Source organism: Lolium perenne, chromosome 5, assembly GCF_019359855.2.
Source record: "Lolium perenne isolate Kyuss_39 chromosome 5, Kyuss_2.0, whole genome shotgun sequence".
In the NCBI taxonomy this organism is placed as follows: Eukaryota; Viridiplantae; Streptophyta; class Magnoliopsida; order Poales; family Poaceae; genus Lolium; species Lolium perenne.
In genome coordinates, this window is record NC_067248.2 from 214,351,546 (window position 1) to 214,375,427 (window position 23,882).

The 23,882-nt window shown below is 41.9% G+C and overlaps 2 protein-coding genes and 1 long non-coding RNA gene across 3 annotated transcripts; 1 reads left to right on the top strand and 2 right to left on the bottom strand.

The window, feature by feature from the left end:
- The first annotated feature begins 12,799 nt into the window (after positions 1-12,799).
- LOC127301896 (uncharacterized) lies at positions 12,800-14,072 on the top strand. The gene is made up of 2 exons (XR_007852504.1): positions 12,800-13,107; positions 13,768-14,072. It is a non-coding gene; the product is annotated as an uncharacterized lncRNA (long non-coding RNA).
- Positions 14,073-14,920: 848 nt separating this feature from the next.
- Positions 14,921-17,505, bottom strand: LOC127301895 (serine carboxypeptidase 1). The gene is made up of 8 exons (XM_051332189.2): positions 16,993-17,505; positions 16,811-16,918; positions 16,439-16,716; positions 16,060-16,302; positions 15,866-15,972; positions 15,465-15,551; positions 15,276-15,381; positions 14,921-15,203 (listed from the first exon to the last, which is right to left on the bottom strand). The coding sequence occupies exons 1-8, from the start codon at positions 17,366-17,368 to the stop codon at positions 15,051-15,053; spliced, it is 1,458 nt and encodes a 485-aa protein (XP_051188149.1). The 5' UTR covers positions 17,369-17,505; the 3' UTR covers positions 14,921-15,050.
- A 2,776-nt stretch (positions 17,506-20,281) lies between these two features.
- LOC127304076 (serine carboxypeptidase 1-like) lies at positions 20,282-22,387 on the bottom strand. The gene is made up of 8 exons (XM_051334787.1): positions 22,015-22,387; positions 21,783-21,890; positions 21,415-21,692; positions 21,081-21,326; positions 20,862-20,968; positions 20,676-20,762; positions 20,486-20,591; positions 20,282-20,422 (listed from the first exon to the last, which is right to left on the bottom strand). The coding sequence occupies exons 1-8, from the start codon at positions 22,385-22,387 to the stop codon at positions 20,282-20,284; spliced, it is 1,446 nt and encodes a 481-aa protein (XP_051190747.1).
- Between the last annotated feature and the right edge of the window lie 1,495 nt (positions 22,388-23,882).

A 23,882-nucleotide genomic window follows, 5' to 3' on the forward strand; every position in this document is an offset into this window, starting at 1 on the left:
AATCTTTGAAAAACCAAAATAAAAAGAGATGATCTTAAATAAGAAAAAGGGGCATATGCAAGCCCATGGCTACTTTGTGTAAATACTAAAACTTTGTTTGCTTACCTTGTGTAGATGATTGGAAATACCTCAACACACTCAACCAAGTACTTACCAACCAATTTAAGTGAGAATTAAAATAAAATCAAACAAATGCTTTTAAGTTAATTCCAACTCCTATAAATCACATTTCACCTGTACTAACTGTTTCTGCAACAATATGCCATGCTCACTTTGAATGATCATGGTCTAGCTTAATTAAAGGACTATATGGCTATTTCTAGTCAAAGATATGGTCTAAAACTATTAATAAATCACAGGGGAGTTTTTCTCTCATTTAAATCTTGTCATGAACAATTAAAAATAAGGTAGAGACTCTGGTCATTTACGTCTCATATGAATTGTTTGATGATGTTAAATCTTTACCATATTAGGATTACATGGTATGAGGTGCTTCCCCTCATTTAAATCATTTTCTCAAATGATGAGTATGAAGAGGTTGACTTAGTCAACCTAGGTCATATATTAGTCATGAGAGAAATTAAATATTAAAGATAATGAAAGGGAATTATTTCTCTAAGTAATTAAAAGTAACATCTTCATTAGTATGAGAGGAACTTATTTTTCTTAAATAAGAAAAACACATCTACCCACTCCATAGTAATGTGTGATGCTAGTTTAATTTGTGTAAATTATATGAGGTGTTTCACTTCATTTAAATCTTGTCCCCAAATACTTTCATATGAAGTTTGGACCCCTGGTCAAATGCTCTCATATGAAATACCTGGAGATTTTAAATCATTTGTAGAAGTGTTAAATAGTATGAGGCATCTCTGCCTCATTTAAATCATTTTCTCAAATGATGATGATGAATGTTTGACTTAGGTCAACCTGAATTCATGTGTGATTGTTTGAGAAATTAAATCTTAAAGAAGATTCAATGAGAGGAAAATATTCCTCAAGAACTATATGGAAACTATCATTTACATATGAAATGAGAAGAAATTATTTTTCCTCAAGCAAGACCACCAATGCACCAAATTGTATTAATTGTGTGAATAGAATAGTTTGTGTGAATACATGTGATTTTTAGAATAGCCAATGAATTGCTTGGTGATTGTACCTCGTATTCGTATTTTAGACGCTAGTACCGAGGAGTATCAAGAGGAGGAGGAAGTCTACTTTCAAGGAGAAGAAGACCACTTTGATCACCTCAACCACCAAGGCAAGCTATTACCAATGCAAGCTAGACTAATGCAAGCTATTTTGTTGCAAGCTAATACTCTTGCAAGCTATACTCTTGCAAGCTAACACCATTGCAAGTTCTATTGTTGCAAGATAATACTCTTGCAAAGTGCAAAGCTCACCATGAGCAAGGCATTACCCATTTACTTTATGTTCATGATCCTATTTCCCAGTTTTACTTTACAAGCTTTACTTACCTTTGTTTTATCAAAGTACTTTTTGATTCATGATTCATTTGGTGAGTATTGGATAGTACAAGTGTATCAATGTTAGCCTAGAAGCAAAGCAAATTACTTAGCACCCCTCATACTTAGATGCTAGTGCTGAATTAAAATGGGCTACTCTAGATGGGAACTTGTGAAATGAAAAGACTTTGAAAACCTTGGAATGATGAGTCATTCTATTGAAAGATTTTGAAGGTGATTGTGACTGGTGAATGACATGGTGAATTTTACAAAAACTGATGGTTGGGTTCGGATGCGATACCATTCCAATTTTACAAGTACCCCCACAATACCTGATATGGGTAGGGCTTAACTAGAAGTTTATGTATCTTAGTATGGGTTCCCTCTAAACAAGCGTCATTGGGGTTATGCCAAGGGTTGCCTCCAAAGAAATATGGAATGATGTGATATGACGTGAATATGAGGTGAATGTCCGGCCCAAGCCCTGCGAGTTCAGTGGTGACAGGTTTGTCTTCACTGGGAGGCCAAGCTCATGGGGAGAGGTGCCTATACTAGGGTATGTAAGTGAAAGGTTATGGTTGGTAGTCCGCACACGGAGTGTGGTAAATCAGGGCCAGTTAACCCTGACGGATTATTGCAAATGTTGTGGCACAAGTGTACAACCTCTGCAGAGTGTAGATCTATTCGAATAGCCGCGTCCACGGTTATGGACGGTTGGAAAGGCCATACTGTTCCGTCATCAGAACTGTTCAAAAATGTGACATGTGAAGGGTGACTTGTGATTTGAACTTGAAAGGTGAATGGTAAACTTGACTTGAATCACAACTGAGTTGTGGGAATGACACTAATGTTCCCACTTGAGTTAGTTAGCAAATGAAGAGGCTTTTACTAATTGTTTGTGAACTAAAATTGGCTTTATGCAAATAAACTTAGAGCTTAGCACCCCCTTACTATAGTTGATAATACTTACCTTAGTATTAGTTTGCGAGTACTTTAAAGTACTCATGGCTTTGTCCCTGGCTATTCAAATGGCCAGACTATGAAGAGGAGTACCAGAACCCGGAAGAAGGACAGCAGGACGTCTACGACAACTAGGATCACTCTCGACGTCCAACGATTGCTCCTGTGGAATAGATGGACTACTACTACGCTACTTCGCTTCCGCTATGTGTTTTGTAATTGATCAATAGATCATCTACTATTGTAATGAGACTGGATCATGTGATCCTTTGTTGTAAGACAATTACGATGTTGTAATGAATGATGTTCTGTGATATCAATCTATTATGTCTCGCAAAAACAATATTCCTGGGATTGCGATGAATGGCATAATAGGCATCTGGACTTAAAAATCCGGGTGTTGACATAGATGCATGCTGGATAGCGGTCTATGTACTTTGTCATAATGCCCAATTAAATCTCACAATACTCATCATAATATGTATGTGCATGGTCATGCCCTCTCTATTTGTCAATTGCCCAACTGTAATTTGTTCACCCAACATGTTATTTATCTTATGGGAGAGACACCTCTAGTGAACTGTGGACCCCGGTCCAATTCTCTATACTGAAATACAATCTACTGCAATTGTTCTACTGTTTTCTGCAAACAATCATCTTCCGCACTATACATCTAATCCTTTGTTACAGCAAGCCGGTGAGATTGACAACCTCGCTGTTTCGTTGGGGCAAAGTACTTGGTTTGTGTTGTGCAGGTTCCACGTTGGCGCCGGAATCCCTGGTGTTGCGCCGCACTACATCTCGCCGCTATCAACCTTCAACGTGCTTCTTGACTCCTACTGGTTCGATAAACCTTGGTTTCTTACTGAGGGAAACTTGCCGCTATGCGCATCACACCTTCCTCTTGGGGTTTCCAACGGACGCGTGTCGAACGGAAAGACAATACGTCAACCACGCGCATCAAGCAAAATTTCTGGCGCCGTTGCCGGGGAGATCAAGACACGCTGCAAGGGGAGTCTCCACATCCCAATCTCTTTACTTTGTTTTTGTCTTGCTTTATTTTATTTACTACTTTGTTTGCTGCACTAAATCAAAATACAAAAAAATTAGTTGCTAGTTTTACTTTACTTACTGTCTTGCACTCTATATCAAAAACACAAAAAAATTAGTTACTTGCATTTACTTTATCTAGTTTGCTTTATTTACTGTTGCTAAAATGGGTACTCCTGAAAATACTAAATTGTGTGACTTCACAACCACAAATAATAATGATTTCTTATGCACACCTATTGCTCCACCTGCTACTACAGCAGAATTCTTTGAAATTAAACCTGCTTTACTGAATCTTGTTATGCGAGAGCAATTTTCTGGTGTTAGTTCTGATGATGTTGCTGCCCATCTCAATAATTTTGTTGAATTGTGTGAAATGCAAAAGTATAAAGATGTAGATGGTGACATTATAAAATTAAAATTGTTCCCTTTCTCATTAAGAGGAAGAGCTAAAGATTGGTTTCTATCTCTGCCTAAGAATAGTATTGATTCATGGACTAAATGCAAGGATGCTTTTATTGGTAGATATTATCCCCCTGCTAAAATTATATCTTTGAGGAGTAGCATAATGAATTTTAAACAATTGGATACTGAGCATGTTGCACAAGCATGGGAAAGAATGAAATCTTTGGTTAAAAATTGCCCAACCCATGGACTGACTACTTGGATGATCATCCAAACCTTTTATGCAGGACTGAATTTTTCTTCGCGGAACCTATTGGATTCAGCTGCTGGAGGTACCTTTATGTCCATCACTCTTGGTGAAGCAACAAAGATTCTTGATAATATGATGATTAATTACTCTGAATGGCACACGGAAAGAGCTCCACAAGGTAAGAAGGTAAATTCTGTCGAAGAAACCTCTTCCTTGAGTGATAAGATTGATGCTATTATGTCTATGCTTGTGAATGATAGGACTAATATTGATCCTAATAATGTTCCGTTAGCTTCATTGGTTGCTCAAGAAGAACATGTTGATGTTAACTTCATTAAAAATAATAATTTCAACAACAATGCTTACCGGAACAATTCTAGTAACAACTATAGGCCATATCCTTATAATAATGGCAACGGCTATGGTAATTCTTATGGGAATTCTTACAACAATAATAGGAACACACCCCCTGGACTTGAAGCTATGCTTAAAGAATTTATTAGTACACAAACTGCTTTTAACAAATCTGTTGAAGAAAAGCTTGGGAAAATTGATATACTTGCTTCTAAAGTCGATAGTCTTGCTACTGATGTTGATCTTTTGAAATCGAAAGTTATTCCTCATGAAAATCTTAATAATAAAATTGTTACTACAGCAAATGCCATCCAAGTTAGAATTAATGAGAATATAAGATTGATGGCCGAATTGCGTGCTAGGTGGGAAAGAGAAGAAAATGAAAAAGAAGATAATATAGCTAAAGTTTGGACTATTACCACCACTAGTAATGCTAATGCTACACATGTTGCTGCACCTCCTACTATTACTAATAAAAGAATTGGTGTTAGCAATGTTTCCACTTCAAATGCAAAGCGCGGCTGCTGAAAGCGCTAAAAGCTACTTTGAAAGCGCGATGATAAAACTGCTGAATTTTTTTCCAACATTGGGGATGATGATCCCATTGCTTTAGATTATAATGGTTTGAATTTTGATGATTGCCACATCTCTGAAGTTATAAAGTTCTTACAAAAACTTGCTAAGAGTCCTAATGCTAGTGCTATAAATTTGGCTTTCACGAAACATATTACAAATGCTCTCATAAAAGCTAGAGAAGAGAATTAGAACGCGAAGCTTCTATTCCTAGGAAGCTCGAGGATGGCTGGGAGCCCATCATTAAGATGAAGGTCAATGACTTTGATTGTAATGCTTTATGTGATCTTGGTGCAAGTATTTCTGTTATGCCTAAGAAAATCTATAATATGCTTGACTTGCCACCATTGAAAAATTATTATTTGGATGTTAATCTTGCTGATCATTCTACAAAGAAACCTTTGGGGAAAGTTGATAATGTTCGCATTACCGTTAACAATAACCTTGTCCCCGTTGATTTTGTTGTCTTGGATATTGAATGCAATGCATCTTGTCCCATTATTTTGGGAAGACCTTTTCTTGATTTGTTGGTGCTATCATTGATATGAAGGAAGGTAATATTAAATATCAATTTCCTCTCAAAAAAGGTATGGAACACTTCCCTAGAAAGAGAATGAAGTTACCTTTTGATTCTATTATTAGAACAAATTATGATGTTGACACTTCGTCTCTTGATAATACTTGATACACACTTTCTGCGCCTAGCTGAAAGGCGTTAAAGAAAAGCGCTTATGGGAGACAACCCATGTTTTTTACTACAGTACCTTTGTTTTTATTTTGAGTCTTGGAAGTTGTTTACTACTGTAGAAACCTCTCCTTATCTTAGTTTTGTGCTTTGTTGTGCCAAGTAAAGTCGTTGATAGTAAGGTTCATACTAGATTTGGATTACTACGCAGAAACAGATTTCTTTGCTGTCACGAATCTGGGCAAAATTCTCTGTAGGTAACTCAGCAAATTATGCCAATTTACGTGAGTGATCCTCAGATATGTACGCAACTTTCATTCAATTTGAGAATTTTCATTTGAGCAAGTCTGGTGCCTCAATAAAATTCGTCATTACAAACTGTTCTGTTTTGACAGATTCTGCCTTTTATTTCGCATTGCCTGTTTTGATATGTTCGATGGATATTTCGATTCCATTGACTTTCAGTAGCTTTGTGCAATGTCCAGAAGTGTTAAGAATGATTATGTCACCTCTGAACATGTATATTTTGATTGTGCACTAACTCTCTAATGAGTTGTTTTGAGTTTGGTGTGGAGGAAGTTTTCAAGGATCAAGAGAGGGAGATGATACAACATGATCAAGGAGAGTGAAAGCTCTAAGCTTGGGGATGCCCCGGTGGTTCACCCCTTCATATATCAAGAAGACTCAAGCGTCTAAGCTTGGGGATGCCCAAGGCATCCCCTTCTTCATCGACGACATTATCAGGTTCCTCCCCTGAAACTATATTTTTATTCCATCACATCTTATGTGCTTTGCTTGGAGCATCGGTTTGTTTTTGCTTTTGTTTTGTTTGAATAAAATGGATCCTAGCATTCTTTGTGTGGGAGAGAGACACGCTCCGCTGTAGCATATGGACAAGTATGTCCCTAGGCTTTACTCATAATATTCATGGCAAAGTTTCTTCTTCGTTAAATTATTGTATGGTTGGAAACGGGAAATGTTGCATGTGGTAGTGTATAATAAAATACTTGTAGAACATTGAGCTTTGATAACTTGATTCTTTGCAAATGTTTTGAGGTATTTAGATGGTAAGGCTTGCTGGATAAATAAGTTAAAATTAGTAGTGGATTGTTGTCTTTAAGCTTGTGCCGTACTACAAACTCTATTTAAATAGTTGAAGGCGTAGTTGGACTTGATAGCTTTCCATGTCTGAGAGTTCATCGTAATAACTAAGTTGTGCTGAAGGTCGAGGGAGCTAGCGGGGTACTTGTGCCACCGTGAACGGCCCTCCTTGGAGTAAATTTTAATCATGCTCTTAATGATGAACCTGCTAGTTGTTTGCAATAAGCTTGTGAGTTCTTTTTGACTAATATTAAGCTACGGTTTTTGGCACTTCCACCATCCAAATTTGCTAGCCTCTTCGGTACTGTGCATTGCCTTTTGCTCACATTGAGAATTGTGCATACTTCGCCGGTACATCCAAACCCGTGGGAGAACTTTCTCTTGTTCTCCTACACATAAGCCCATACATCTCCTCAAAACAGCCACCATACCTACCTACCACGGCATTTCCATAGCTGTTCCGAGATATATTGCCATGCAACATCCATTTTTACATTACATGCCATGTTGTCATTTATTATTTATATATTGCTTTGCATGATCATATACAGCTGATGTGTGGTTTACCCATGTTACGCTAGATCATTGCACATCCTGCTACACTGGCAGAGGCATACAGTTTCATACATCATGTTTCATTCATTATGAGTTATTTGTACCAAAAAGTGTGTTGTCATAATTAGGATGTTGCCCCTAAAAATGAAAAGAGCCGTGGAGGCCATCAAAAAGAAAAAAAAGAAAAGAAAAAAAATGAAAAGAAAGAAAAAAGAAAAAAAAGAAGAAGAAAAAAAAGGAAAAAGAGAATAAAGAAAAAGGGGGCAGCATTACTATCTTTTATCCACACTTGTGCTCATGTTTTAGCACCCGCATTATTCATAGTCATCATTTGTGCTCATGTTTAGCACCTACATTCATATGAGAGAGTTTTCATGTTTTACTAGTATAACTATGTGGGGAATTTACATTATAGAACTTGGGTTGTATATTCCAATGATGAGCCTCCTCAAAAGTGCTCTAGGTCTTCGTGAGCAACCAAGTTGGATGCACCCCCACTAGTTCCATTGGAGAGCTTTCATACACATATAGCTCTATGTGCATCCGTTGCATGGCAATCACTACTCCTTGCATATCATCGATCATAAGGTTTCCTCTTGTCTAATGGTCATTTACAGCTTTGCAAGCCTTTCTTCCATTTGGCCTTCCAAACCCCCATTAACGTTCTTTATGCCATAACATCCCGGTGCTAATACCAAATGCTTGCGCTCACCGGTTGAGTAGACTTCGAAACAGTTGATTCATGACGTTCATGTTTATGTTTACTTGACTGAATCCTTCTTATGTTGTGAAAATTTACTTGATGCTTGGAATGAAGGATAGAACTTCTATGCTGAATACTTAATACATCTTTAATGAACTTTGTACGATTGCATGTCTTTAAAGCAATAGTTCATAAAAATTTCTAGCTTGTCTAACTCTTGCATTATCATCTCTTATATCAATATAGATACTTGCTTTGAATGATTTGATCTCAGCTCATATGCTTTACAATAGTATGATCAAGGTTATGATGGCATGTCACTCCAGAAATTATCTTTCTTTATCGTTTACCTGCTCGGGACGAGCAGGAACTAAGCTTGGGGATGCTGATACGTCTCCGACGTATCGATAATTTCTTATGTTCCATGCCACATTATTGATGATATCTACATGTTTTATGCATACTTTACATCATATTTATGCATTTTCTGGAACTAACCTATTAACAAGATGCCGAAGAGCCAGTTGCTGTTTTCTGCTGTTTTTGGTTTCAGAAATCCTAGTAAGGAAATATTCTCGGAATTGGACGAAATCAACGCCCAGGGGCCTATTTTCACACGAAGCTTCCAAAAGACCGAAGAGTCAACGAAGTGGGGCCACGAGGTGGCCAGGAGGTAGGGCGGCGCGGCCCAGGTCTTGGCCGCTCCGGCCTGTCTCCTGGGCCCCTCGTGTGGCCTCCTGACCTGCCCTTCCTCCTACTTATAGTCTTCGTCGCGAAACCCCCAGTACCGAGAGCCACGATACGGAAAACCTTCCAGAGACGCCGTCGTCGCCAATCCCATCTCGGGGGATTCAGGAGATCGCCTCCGGCACCCTGCCGGAGAGGGGAATCATCTCCCGGAGGACTCTACACCGCCATGGTCGCCTCCGGAGTGATGAGTGAGTAGTCTACCCCTGGACTATGGGTCCATAGCAGTAGCTAGATGGTTGTCTTCTCCTCATTATGCTTCATTGTCGGATCTTGTGAGCTGCCTAACATGATCAAGATCATCTATCTGTAATGCTATATGTTGTGTTTGTTGGGATCCGATGGATAGAGAATACTATGTTATGTTGATTATCAATTCATGTCTATGTGTTGTTTATGATCTTGCATGCTCTCCGTTATTAGTAGAGGCTCTGGCCAAGTTTTTGCTAGTAACTCCAAGAGGGAGTATTTATGCTCGATAGTGGGTTCATGTCTCCGTGAATGCGGGAGTGACGAGAAACCTCTAAGGTTATGGATGTCTTTGTTGCCACTAGGGATAAAACATTGATGCTATGTCCGAGGATGTAGTTATTGATTACATTACGCGCAATACTTAATGCAATTGTCTGTTGTTAGCAACTTAATACTGGAAGGGGTTCGGATGATAACCTGAAGGTGGACTTTTTAGGCATAGATGCATGCTGGATAGCGGTCTATGTACTTTGTCGTAATGCCCAATTAAATCTCATAATACTCATCATAATATGTATGTGCATGGTCATGCCCTCTCTATTTGTCAATTGCCCAACTGTAATTTGTTCACCCAACATGCTATTTATCTTATGGGAGAGACACCTCTAGTGAACTGTGGACCCCGGTCCAATTCTCTATACTGAAATACAATCTCTTTGCAATTGTTCTACTGTTTTTACGCAAACAATCATCTTCCACACTATACATCTAATCCTTTGTTACAGCAAGCCGGTGAGATTGACAACCTCATTTGTTTCGTTGGGGAAAAGTACTTGGTTTGTGTTGTGCAGGTTCCACGTTGGCGCCGGAATCCCTGGTGTTGCGCCGCACTACATCTCGCCGCCATCAACCTTCAACGTGCTTCTTGACTCCTACTGGTTCGATAAACCTTGGTTTCTTACTGAGGGAAACTTGCCGCTATGCGCATCACACCTTCCTCTTGGGGTTCCCAACGGACGCGTGTCGAACGGAAAGACAATACGTCAACCACGCGCATCAACGCCGAAATCCCTGGTGTTGCGCCGCACTACACTCCGCCGCCATCAACCTTCAACGTGCTTCTTGACTCCTACTGGTTCGATAAACCTTGGTTTCTAACTGAGGGAAACTTACTGCTGTACGCATCACACCTTCCACTTGGGGTTCCCAACGGTCGCGTGCTGTACGCGTGTCAGCCACCACCGGTGGCAGCATCCCCAGGACGGGGGAGTTCCCGTCCTCGATGTGCGCGAGCACATTCTCGAGGGTGCGGCCAGGCGCGCTCCACCATCGGCGGCGGCCGGCGGCGTTGTTCCTTGCCGGGGGAGGAGGAGGGCCATCATACGCGGCGAGTTCGCGTTCGTACCTGCGCAGGAAGAACGCGGTCCACGCTTCGTAGTTGTCGGGGAAGAAGCGTGGATCCGCGCGCTGCTCGTCACTGAGAGTGACGAGCACCTCGTCGATCGCCGCTTCGAGTGCGCCCCCACCCGTTGGCGGCGGCGGGATCGGCACGCCGCCTGCGCTCAGCCTCCACCCTCCCGGTGCGCGGAAGTCCGGCAGCGCCGGGTAGCCCGCCATGTGGAGGAGCCGCCCCTACCTTTGGTGGAGAGAGCGGCGGCCGAAACCATTGTTTGCCGCGCCATCGTTCGCCATTGCTGTGGTCGCCGCGGGTTCGTGCGAGATCGGGGAAGATTTGAGGAAGGTGAGCGAAGAGGTGAATGCGGGGCAGACACGGTTGATCGGCGATAAATAGAGGTAGATGCGCGTGCTACCGAGGCGATGTCATTAACTCTCCGCGTGGAAGCTACGCGTCGGTGAATAGTGACCGGCGGCAGGCTTTTGCAGCGCGCGGAAGACGATGCGCTGCCGACGACGATCGGTGTCTCTCGCTGACAAGTTGGGGCCACCAGACGCGCGGGAAGTTTCCTCGACGTTTCGCGCGCTTTCGTTTCGTCCGGAGTCCCCGATCGCTCCCCGGGGGGCCGGGGATGGCGTGGGCTCGCCGGATGAATTTAGGCCCAAATCCGGACGAAATCGAGGAACCGGGGGCGCGACTGGACCGAATAACGCCGTTCGGATTGGAAAAACATCGCTCGGGGGTCTAGTCGGGGAGACAAGTGGGGATGCTCTAATAAGTGTCTGTTTTTTTAACATTCCTTTTGTTATGAATATTGTATGCTGAACACGTTTACATTTGTATTATTCATGTGATGAAAATTTTAGTTTGAATATTGTGTTATGGATAAGCTTTCCATTTCAATATTGCTCGTGTGTGCACATAAGATGTTTGCAATAGGTTCTCCCAAGACGGTCACCTTATCTAACATTGCTCAAAAAAAGAATTCTCCTAAAGCTCGTGCAAAAAAGAATTGTGGTGGTTCTTCGAAAGGTAAATGTTCTTCTTACATGGTAATGAATGATTCTTAAATGTGCATAGCTAACCTATCTTTCCATTGTAATGTAGAGAGAGCCTCATGGAATCCGGACCTTGAGAAGATCTTAGTTGAGTTACTTCATGAGCATAATGTTTCTCGGTATAGGGGTAATAATGGGCGATCTTCATAGTCTTGGAATAAGATAGTCATTATGTTTCACACCAAACACACATATATCACCACTGACAAAAATCAGATTCAAGAGAATGAAAAGAAATTGAAAAGAGACTACAAAATGCAAGGATGAAAAGTGATGCTTTTTGGAATGAGAAAAGGTGTATGATAGAGGCTGAACTACATCTTTGGAACAACATCATCACTTTATGCATCCATTCAGTGAACTAATTTTCTTTGTTTACTCTTATTCCGCGGACATTTCCTAGAGCTAACAAGTTTCGCAAAAAAGCATGTTTCTCTCTTTGAGGCTCTCTGAGAATTATATGATCACCGATATGCTGAAGGGACTTGTAATTTCACCTCTACTCAACCCCCACAATATCCTATTCTTCATAAATTGAATGAGGGAGTGGAGATGAATTTCCAAACTTGGAAGAAAGCTGTGCGTATCAAGCACAACTACATCTTGTAACCGAACTGGGCCTAATTTTTTTATTTTTCCTTTTTTTAGGGTACCAAGTTTTGTTCCTCTTTCTTTCAAGGGGTGTAAATGGTACGGATAATTTTCGCTCCGAATCCGCATCCGTATCCGTTTTTGAGGATATGGTATGTATTTTTTAGAAATCCGTCGGATATGAATGCGGATGTGGATGCGAATAGTGCTCAAGCGAATATCCGTCGGATACAGTAGAGGATATGGTATTGATACTATCCGATGGATACAGATTATGCGCCATTTTTTTGCGAATTATCCGAGATCCTTAATGAGGATAATCCAAAAAAAAAGTCTAACCCTAAATATTTAGATAATATAGTTAGTTCATCGGCTAAAATATGTATGCTATTAGCACACAATTTGCTTTGTTGTACGAGCATGTGTGTACATTTAGCTATAAATTATAATTACAAACATATTTTACATAAAAACATACTTTTATTTTTATGTGTATATTTGCTTAATAATTTGTTTTCGATCTGAGTCCGATCCGAATCCGGTCTACCGTAATCCGATATAATCTGCATCCGACCATTATCCGCTCCGATCCAAATTCATCATAAAAATATTGTAAAGGATATGCTATCCGATCCGATCCGTATACATCTAATTCTTCTGTTCTTTATCTGTTTCTCTTCGAGGCCAAACTCCTTTGCCGGCCTGTTCATTTCTTTCATTTTCCGCTATAGCCCAGCAGCCCACGACCAAGCCAAACAAATCCCCATCGACTCAATCGACGCAGCTGCTGTTCCAGTGTGCCGCCGCCGCCGCCGCCGCAGTCCTCGAACGCCTCGCCGCCGACCAGCAAAAGTGAGCTACATAGCCACGTGTCGCTGCAGAACGCTCGCTCGCGCGAACGGCCTCACTCCTGTCTCGGCACCGCTCTGCACGAGCACGCGCACAATCGCCACGATAATGCTACGCTGGAGGAGATGCAAACCGGCAGGTTCATTTGCATCCGCTGGAACCGCCTCAGGTGACCGACGTCTATCTGAACAGACCTCCAGATGAACCGCCTTTCTCATCGTACAAATTCATATTCTGGAGCTTCACTTACTTGGTTTCTTTGAGCCTACTGTCCCAATCATTCAAGTGCAGTTGCTTTGATTTTTGTACCTCTCTAGGACTAGGAGCATCCATCTTCTTCTTCATGTGGTACATGCATGTCTCGCTGACAACGAAGTCGTCGATTCTGTAGCATCCAAAGTCCCCTGTTTCTTCTAAACGTGAACTGGAACCTTTGTTCCTTCTGAACCTGAAGTCCTGAACGACAGAAAAGCTCTCTGTTGAGCCTTGCTCAGCTAGCCCTGCTAGCATCATTTTTTCCCCTTTGAGCCCAATCCAATAAACAACACATCCAAACTAAATCCTAGCCACTAAATCTAAGCTTTGTGACGCGAAAACACAAAACCGTCAGGAGAAATAACATTCGTTGGCGGATTTCTCAAACCTCAGCCCGTTCCGTCATTGGAACTCAACTTCTTGTAGTGCTTGTACCACAAGCCTGAATTCTATTTCTTCCTTCTTTTAGTTCTTGTTTCAAAATTAGTTACATTTTGTTCCTAGCTTGCATTGTGTAACCTGGACTTTATTTGTGGTTGAATCTTTCTTTATTTGTGGTTGAATCTTTTTGCAGATAGGACACATTAACGACGAACGCATGTACGAGGAGAAGTTACGAGGTGAAGATGATCCTCAACCGGAACACTAGAACACCAGAACGAGTGCGGCATAGTTGGCAAGTCACATTTCCATGCTGATCCAGTTGCCATAAATGATAAATATTTATTACGTTAGCTATTTATTTTCCTGCATGCTATTTAATTATAGTCCTAATTTTGAATGACACACAAGTAGCTAATGCCTACTACCGATAAGCCCAATTGCTTATGTTGGCCTTCTTTACCTTGAATAATAATTGTCGATGTTGGGGACAGAGTTTATGGTTGCTTCCATTGGCATCACATACTAGTAGTTAGACGTATGAGAAATGTATTATAAGAAATGTTGGTAATCCTACATTAAATCTTAGAGCATGATGTTCTAAACATAATTGCTGATGGTTGGGAACAGAATTTATGGGGCCTTTTATGTATTGATAGAACAACCATACCCCAATCCGTTTAGTAAGGGTAATGTAAATGATTACCTTACTCGTGGCAACATAGGGCCAAGACCCTCTTGCCAAGTGAGAAACATAGAACTCGCTCAACCACATGCTGGATTCGTCAAACTTGGCCTAGTAGTCTGCTCTATCCAATGGACAACTATAGAATGGCTTGCTGTTCCTTTTCTCTAGGAGGCCCGCAGAAGCAATTGAGTGAAAAATCTTATCTTGAGGAGTCACAACGGGGCAGCGGGTGATCATGAGTTCCTGGGTGGGGACTTCAAACGATAGAGCAGATAAAAACCTTATTGTCCCTCCCTCTGTCAACACACCAATTGACATGTGTTGTACTGAAGTGACAATAACAGGTGTGGGTATCTTGTGGTAAAGCTGAGAAACTCTGCAGAGTCATAACGAATGGTTTTCGAATACATCGTGCTTTCGGTTAATGAAGCTGTGCTTTATGAGTGATTCCTGATGCGAGGCACGAGTAGTGTTTTGATAAAGCTAGCTAAATTATGGCGATGACTTGAAAGGGCTATATAGGTTTGGTTTGGTTAAGATTTTACTAGAAGAGGGGAGCGTCGGAACCAAGAGTTTCTTTTATGAATGGATCAGTACATATCCCGGTATCTGAACAATTCCTCTACCCTTTCAAGTAGGATTCTGATTGAAACTAGTCTGAAACAGAGCAGAATCGACACTATGATCTCATATAATACAGGTAACAGCATATATGGCTGCACAGCACCTGATGTGTGGCTTTCAAGCATTTCATGCACAAGTTTTTCACAGGTTGCCTATATCAGACATCACTGCGCCATTTTGGGTGGCAGCATTCCTTTCAGAAAGGAGCTGACCAATATGAGCGCCCTCTCGGGCTGGAAGGAAGGGACCATATGCCCAGCTCCCCTCACTATTGCAAATACTAACCCTCTCGTGTACCCTTGAACATATCCTCCAACCTGCATCCACTTATCAGTGTCAATACCAACAACAAATAAACTGTGGGAGATCAGGAAGATGGTCATGTTTACCTCTTTGCCTTCACTCCATGGGCGCAATGGCTCCGTGACGGCGACACCAAGGTCATTGATGGTGTACCTCGTGGCGATGAGCGGGCACATGGAGTCAAAATCGCCGCTGAAAACATGGCTTCGTTACACACTTCGTTTGGCAGGTCAGAATACATCATTGCAGTTCAATCTGGGCTCGATCTCTGTTACCTGAACAGCCACACCGGGAGTTGGTGCTCCAATAGCCATTTGAGTGTTGGCACCATTGAAACCGGCGAATCCTTCCAGCCCAAGAGCCTGCACAAGAAGAACATCAGTTAAGTATAGTGACAGTCTGTTTATTTTTTGCGGGTAAAAGGAGGGGTCTGTTTGTTCATAAGGGTAGTTCGTTTGCTCAAAAAGTAGTTTCGTTTGATCGCAATTAAGCAATTTTACGTGCTTCTTGTCGTTTTGTCATACAGATCCTTTTGTACCATTGGCCCTGGTGAATCTTTCGAGCGCAAAGCTCCTACTACATTATTTGACCATCCGTTAAGGAAAATGATAGCTGGCTAATGTGCACATAGAGATAGTTTGCTTGGTCATAAACGTAGTTTGCTGAGAAATCTTACACCAAGTGTGACCACTTCGTTGATCTAGCATGCAAAGCCTTTTGCACCTCAGGATCATTGAGGTAAGCGTCTACGTGATGGATGCTGCAAGGGTCATATCCTGCTATCTGCACAGTTTGGTGGAAAAAAAATATTTCAGAAATTAAATATTCAAGGTAACTGTAACAGCTTATAATTCAGTGCTGCTCTCTTACATTGCGACTGGGGTAGAATGTTCCATCAGATGCTAAAATGCAAACCGGTCCATAAATGTCGTATTGATCAATGTTACCAGAATCATGGACATCAGCATAATAGCATGCATCGCCATCTGACCCGTCAAATTTGCAGTTCTTAGTGATGTTGGCCCACACCTCATCTGATATCACCCCATGGCTCCACATGTAGACAGCTGCCCCCTTTGCACGCATGTTATTATCAAGTAATGGGTTACCGACCTAAATAAACAAGCAAATATGCAGTAGGTAAATTTATAATAAATCATTGAGAATATGTCATGTATGTATTTTATTGACAGCTCAAGTGCGTGTAACTATATAAAGTGTATTTAGCTCGGTAATTAATCACGCGCACCAGGATACCCTGTAGGTTTAAGGAAGTTCTTGTGGGGTTGTTCATGTTGTGAGTCAAGATGGTGGCTGCGAGCTGCGGCACATAGTGGCCGCCGTAGCTCTCCCCGGAGATGTAGAAGGCGCGGCCTTTGTACTCGGGGAACCTCTCGAGCCAGTTGACGAGGAAGAGAAACGCGTCATCTGCAGTCCTTTGGTCTCCGCTGTCGTCGTAGTCGGAAGTCGTGTTGGAGTATGAGAACCCGACGCCGGCAGGCGATTCCAGGAAGATAACATTAGCCACTGCAAAAACTTCACAAGTCACTTACAAGATATGTATATATCGTATCGATCGAATAAAACGTTGGTAGTTCAGTTGCTGTGAGCATGTCCCCACCGTTGTTCCAGGCGTGCTTGTTTGTGCTGAGAGTTTTGTTGTCGCTGTTCACGCGGAACGGGCCCAGCTCCATCATCGCCCCGTAGCCAATTGACGAGCATCCAGGACCTGTAAGTGCATTATCAAGTACGCATGGACAACACAAGAGGTTAAACAACTTGAAGCTTTCTAACGTGACAAACCTCCATTCAGCCACAGAAGGAGAGGCTTCGCCGCCGGGTCGCTCGCTGCCTCGACGAAGTAGTAGAAGAGCGCCCGGCCGTTCTTTTCGTCGACAGTCACGTACCCACCATACTGCCTGAAGCCGACGACAGGTTGCCCCGGCAGCGCAGGGATCTCATCGCCAGCCTTCAGCCTGGCCTGGTCAGAGACAGAGTACTCTGCTCCGAGGCTTCTGGCAGTACCAATAACTCGTAGCCTCGTCTCATCTACTATGTAGGCATCACTACTCCTCCTTCTGGACCGGATGAACTCTCTGAGCTGAGCCTCTTGTGATGCATCTGCATGCAACGCGGCCACGCAGATGATGAGGAGTAGACCGAAGGTGGTTTTGCTCATGATTTCTTCTGATGAAATGGGTACCTCTTGCCAAGATGACTAAGATGGATTCAGTTGGTGTGTTATATATAATGGTAGTAGGGGCTTAGGTGTATTGGAATGAGTTTGGCTGGAGCAATCATGCTACATTGTATTGTCTCACTTCAGTATATGGAGGTTGATTGCAAGTGGTAGCATGAAAGCTAAGCTCGCACATTCTAGTAGGTGAGGCAATTAAGTTGACCGATTTGGCTATCTTGAAATGGCACCGTTTCCATAAAAAGTAACTAATCTACCCACTGCAGGCTATTTAATTCTGTATCAGTTTTCGCAAAAAAATAATTCTGTATCAGTTAACTATAGGAAGTTGCTTGGTTGGTAGATACTCCATATACTGAATATTAGTAGGCCAGATCGGATTTTGTGTTTAACTTTCACCGGGAATTTGGTAAGCAAAATATTAGTTATACCCCACAAAGAGTGAACCATTATATTCTTAGTCAAAGTAAGTTTTTTTGTCTTGATATTACTGTATTATCCTTTGTTGAAAAAATACCTGAAAGTCGGGACGGCCTTTTTGTTCGAAGGACGGAATAGAAAGCTACACGGAGGTCTGGTAGTTACGTTGATCAATTTGATAATAATTGGCTTTTATATAAAGAAACTAATTGATCATTTGTAGCATGTCTATCGTCTAGTTGCACTTGTGACACTTTACTGCAATGGTCATTGGAGCAGGAAATTGAGCCTTTTTTTGGGTTATTCGAGGTGGTGCCATGTCATTATAATAACTGGGCTATGTAATATTTTTATTTTTTCTCATTTTTTAGGTCATTTCTTTTTCCGTGTGCTGTGATGCAACTCATGTATGAACATTGTAGGAAATTGGGTTGTTGCGTTATTTAATGCAGAGACCAAGAGAGGTTTATTTTCCAACCAAATTTCTTCTGTGCATGTTCCACCCACACCAAACTACACGCTTGGATTTTTTCCAAAATGGATTTGGCTGGTGGTATAATGCTTGGGCATAATTGAAGGAGTATTTTGAGATGGTAAGTCATGCCATCTCGTCGTGTCTCACATTTTTGGACATTGGTTGCGTGAGGTAGAGTAGAAGCTACACTCACACAGTTAAGTCAGTGGACAATTTATATCGATGGATTTAGATATGTATAGATGACATAGTTTACGATAAAGAGAACAACTTACCCACCATTTGCAGGCTATTTAATTCTATATCAGTCTGTTGCTACTGTGCTCTTTACTGCAGCGCACACGGAGTAGGACTTGACGTCCTTTTTTAGGCGAAAGGCATTTCTACGATATATAAATTCCCAACGGCCAAAGTAGTGATTGTAAGCATGCTTCTGATATCAGCTTACAATAAACATTAGCAGGGTCAAACAGCCACCATGTGTCCATGTCCACTACAGAGGATGGATTTGAGTACCACAATTAAACAATTTGTTTCCTGGTTTAAATGCAGGTTTAATAGCAGTAAGGTTATTTTTTGTTTTCACTTTATGTAGCTTGTTACCTCCTATATCAATGTTCTAATAAATTTATGAATAAAATACACCCCGAGTTCTAAAACTGTTGGTGGTGTCAAGTTAGTCCTAATTGTCCAAAAATGCATGTCTCACTCCCAATTTGAATTTAACTGTGTCACCAGGTGGGTCCTAATCTCGTCGGAGCATCTTTGTCCGAGGTTTAATTGGTCGAGTAATATTTTCTCTTCCATTATATCAAAAAAAATCATCGGGCCTTGAAGAAATTTCAATATTTTCAAACCAAAATTATGTGTATACTCCATATAACTACAAGTATGTTGTATTTTTATGATTTTTCACGAGAAAAGTTTTATGAGGTTTCATAAATTGGCTGAGATGATTTGGAGGTTAAACCCTAATCCAAAGGGGAATGTGGGTCAAGGAAACAATTTAGCATAAAAAGTGGACTTTATCGTAAATATCTGTCCCAACCGATTGAACGAAAAAAAGATGATTCCACAGCTACTCAATTACATTTCTCAGATACATGTTGTCAAGTTCTGTACAACCTTGTCACTTTGTCAGCCTTGTCAAAATTAAGAACAAAACACCATGTGACATGTCCTGGTATTGTATGAGTTTTCCATCGGTACATATCTGTGCCTTGTCGATATATGTCTGCCAAAAGAGTTGACTATGTAGGTTGTAGTTTGGCATAATCCTAGGCTAATAGGGAACAATGTGAAGGATGATCGTATAGTCCTACGAAACATTCCTCTTCCCAGAAAAAACACTCAAATAATCACTTAGATTTGGACTTGCTGTGATTATCTTGTTTTCAACAAAAGAAAGTTCTAATGTCATGCAGGTTATTCATATGATTACCCATTTGGTCAATACGTAGTTGCACCACCGATGGCGGCGTAATCTATGTATTGGCAATTTGTTACACCATCACCTCAGGTTATTTCTTCTTTTGTCTTACGGTACCAATTTTTCCTTCGTGTTTTTTGGGCTATCATCATCTTTTTATGCAAGGTATAACTCTTATGCTTGTACCTCCTTGATATGAATGCTACAGTTAATAAAAATCTCTTCATCGAAAAATGCAATAAATATGGCAGCCTGCATCAAAATGCAGAGACGATAGGTTTTGTGACGATATGTCTCGAGAAAATCATGACTTGTATATATTTTCTCCTTAAGGAAATAGGCAGTTCTCCTGCCGGTTCCTCAAAAAAAATGCAGAGACCTGGTTGATACACTTTTTGGAGAAATCTAGATCTTTGTAATCAACAGATACGCTCCTCATAATATCTCGTACCTCTAGATTTTTGTAAAGTACAGATACACTCCAGACACGGCTGCACGATACTGAATGTGCAGTGCCCAGGAATTTCTTGCACATTTTTTTTACTCAGGTTCAGTATTACTGCCCCTTTTCTTAGAGTGGTAGCATTCCTTTCAGGAATGAGCTGACCAATATCAGTGCTTTCTCAGGCTTGAAGTACGGGACCTGGTGACCAGCTCCCCTCACGGATGCAAAAACTAAACCTTCCGTGTATGCCTGAACATACCCTCCAACCTGCGACAATTATCAGCGTCAGTACGAACAGACAAGTGAAAATCAGATCAGGTAGCAGGTTACCTCGTTGTTTGCAGTCCATGGCCGCCATGGCTCTGTGACGGTAATGCCAAGGTCATTGATGGTGTACCTCGTGGCGGGAAACGGGCACACGGAGTCGAAATCGCCGCTGAAAACATGGCCTTGTTAGTACCAACTTTTGCATATCAGGTGCTTGTAGATGCAGTTCAATCTGGAGTGCCATGCATGTTACCTGAACAGCCACACAGGCAGCCCATTTGCCATAAGAAATTTGAGCGTTGGCACCATGGACGCCACTGAATCTTTCCAGTGCAAGTCCCTGCACAAGAAGAGCATCAGTTATGGGAAGTGGTGTGGACAGAATGGGTGCTAGATCATCAACGTTGTTATATATGTGCGTCCAATTTAGCAATCTTACGTGCAGCCTGCCCACTTTATTGTTCTAGCATGCAAAGCATTCTGAACCTCAGGATCATTGAGGTAAGCGTCTACATAATAGCCGCTGCATGGATCATACCCAGGTATCTGCACAATTTTAGGCAGATTTGTTTTTGTTCAGTAAAAAATACTCAAGGAAAGTGCGTTTACATGCATATAATTCCGAGGTAGTGCTATCTAAGAAGATGCAATATCTTACATATCGGCTGGGGTAGTATGTTCCATCTGGTGCGTCAATGCAAACTGGCCCGTAAATGTCGAACGGGTCAGCGTTAGCGGAATCATACGCGGCCATGGCATCAGAGCATGCCTTACCATCGGACAGATTAAAATTGCAGCTCCTGGTGATGTTAGCGAATACCTCGTCTGATATCACCGCATGGCTCCACAAGAAGTCGATCACCCCTTTTGAGTTCATGTTATCGTCAAGATATGGATTGCCAACCTAACCATGTACAGATGCAGTTGCTATATTATTAGATTGAAGCAAAAAAAAAGTGCTACATATTATAAAGTTTAGTTAACTGGTTTACCAGGATACCCTGTAGGTTTAAGGAAGTTCTGGTAGCATTGTTCAGGTTGTTACTCAAGACTGTGGCTGCGAGCTGCGGCACGTAGTGTCCGGCGTAGCTCTCCCCGGAGATGTAGAAGGGGCGGCCTTTATACTCAGGGAACCTCTCGAGCCAGTTGAGGAGGAAGAGAAACGCGTCGTCTGCGGTCTTCTGGTCTCCGCTCTTGTCATAGTCGGAAGTCGTATTGGAGTAGGAGAACCCGACGCCAGCAGGCGAGTCCAGGAAGATCACATTAGCCACTGCAAAATCTCACATGTCACTTACCAGATGGTTCATGTAGATAATCACCGGAAGGAAAAAACCGTTACTAGTTGGTGCGCCTCCCTCACCGTTGTTCCAGGCGTGCTTGTTTGGGCTTAGAGTTTTGTTGTCGCTGTTGACGCGGAACGGGCCAAGCTCTATCATAGCCCCATAGCCAAATGATGAACACCCAGGGCCTGTACATCCTCAAGACAGCAGTTACATAATTGTATTTGAGAAAATATATACATTGTTTTTTTAAGGAGAGAATATATACAGGTGCAAGAGGACAGGACGATGTATGTTTCTTTACAACTGTACCTCCATTAAGCCACAGGACTAGTGGCTTTGCCGCTGGGTCGGTCGCTGCCTCGACGAGGTAGTAGAAGAGCGCACGGCCGTTCTTCTCGTCGACGGTCACGTATCCGCTGTACTGACTGAAGCTGACACCGTTGGGCTGCCCTGGTAGCGCTGCGATCTTGTCAACGTCCTTCAGACTGGTCTGGTCAGTGACAGAGAACGACTCTGCTCGGAGGCTATTGGTAGCAGAAGTTCCTACCCAGGGAAAAAATATGCCGTTGTTGCTGCTCCTTCTGGACAGGATGAACTCTCTGAGTTGGGCCTGCTGCGATGCATCTGCATGCCACGCGGCAACGCAGATGAGGAGAAAGAAACAGAATGGAGTGTTCCGCATGATGTTCTCTGATGAATGTAGTACCTGCTTGTCGGGATAACAATGATCTGAAGGACTCTTATATAGGTCAGGGAGACAGGAGAATCGAGGAAAATGTTTTGAAGCGATCAGCGTTGTAGCGTTGAAAATTTCCTCCAGCCTTTCCAGACAAAAGTAATAATATCTGTGGCCTTTGCTGAATTGAATACTGCATACGCCGGCTGTATGTTGTCCACTTCTATTTTGACACAAGAGCCTCCGATTAGGAGAGAGCACCATTTGGCCTGCTGTCCTGGTGCTGTGCGATCTGTATGAATATTTCCGTTGTCCTAACGTCCACTTTGGACATTTATTTAGCACTAATCAGGATTTGTTCCAACTTATCGTGGAATGATAACGTCTACTTAGGACATTACCAATGACCACGCTGTCAGAATCTCATAGTAACATAAAATAATTATGAGCAACCCAATCATGCAGCCATAATATAAGAACAATAAGTAGATCACTAGTTATTATTCTAACCACAGTCCATCATGTCTTTTACCTCTGTTCATGTATAAGCTGGCATATGCGCTAAACTAGTGGAGATATCCTATATTCAGTATATATGTGGAACTTTGTAACAGCTCCAATTTTCGTCCATGGTGTTCAACCTTTTCTGTCTGATCATACCCCCACTTGAACTGAACCTGGGGTTTCTGAACTCCAATTTAGTATCCTTTTCTAGAACCGGCATTTGTTAGAGTTGTTGGAAACGCTCTAGCTTTCACTTCCTCTATGCTGTAACGGCATGTCCAATGCAATGTCATCAGATGTATACTTAAGAAAATATAAGTGGTGCGGCCTGGCAGGGTGGATCCACAATATGCCGACAACACATCATCCTCATCCAAAACATGGAGCACAAATTTCTTCTTTTGTGTTTCAAAGTTCTGTTCCGCCTCAAGATTAATTTTTACAAACGTGAGTTGATCACTATGATGGCCTCGATTCAGGAACAAACTAGAGTAGCAAGCCTCCTGAAATGCCTTACAAGCTCCTTCCTGTTGGGTTCCCTATAGCGGACAGAAGGCTCGCCATGATGGTTGATTGGGAGCCGCTAGTAAACACAGTGGATCATACATTTGACCCCTAGAAAGGTAATTTCATGTCACCGGCAACACAGCTGACGCTGACCTCCTCCTCCATATCTAGCCCTCCACCTTAGTTACAGTTTTGTTCCAATTAGCGGATGGCATTCACACTAGCTTTGCCAATAATATATCTAGATCCTTGTAGGGAGGGGTAGGAAATTAAAGGAGATATCATATGGTTAGTTGGGATGAAGTCCGTCGCCCAAAAGAACAAGGTGGTCTTGCGTTTGTTAAATCAAAATTCAACAAATGGCGCTTATTGTCGGAGAATGACGATCACTTGCTTTGCCGATGTATCGTATAAGCTAAATACCAAGGGACGAATAAAATTTTCCCCTCCAACCCAAGCGGTGGGTCCTAATTCTTGCATAGCCTCCATA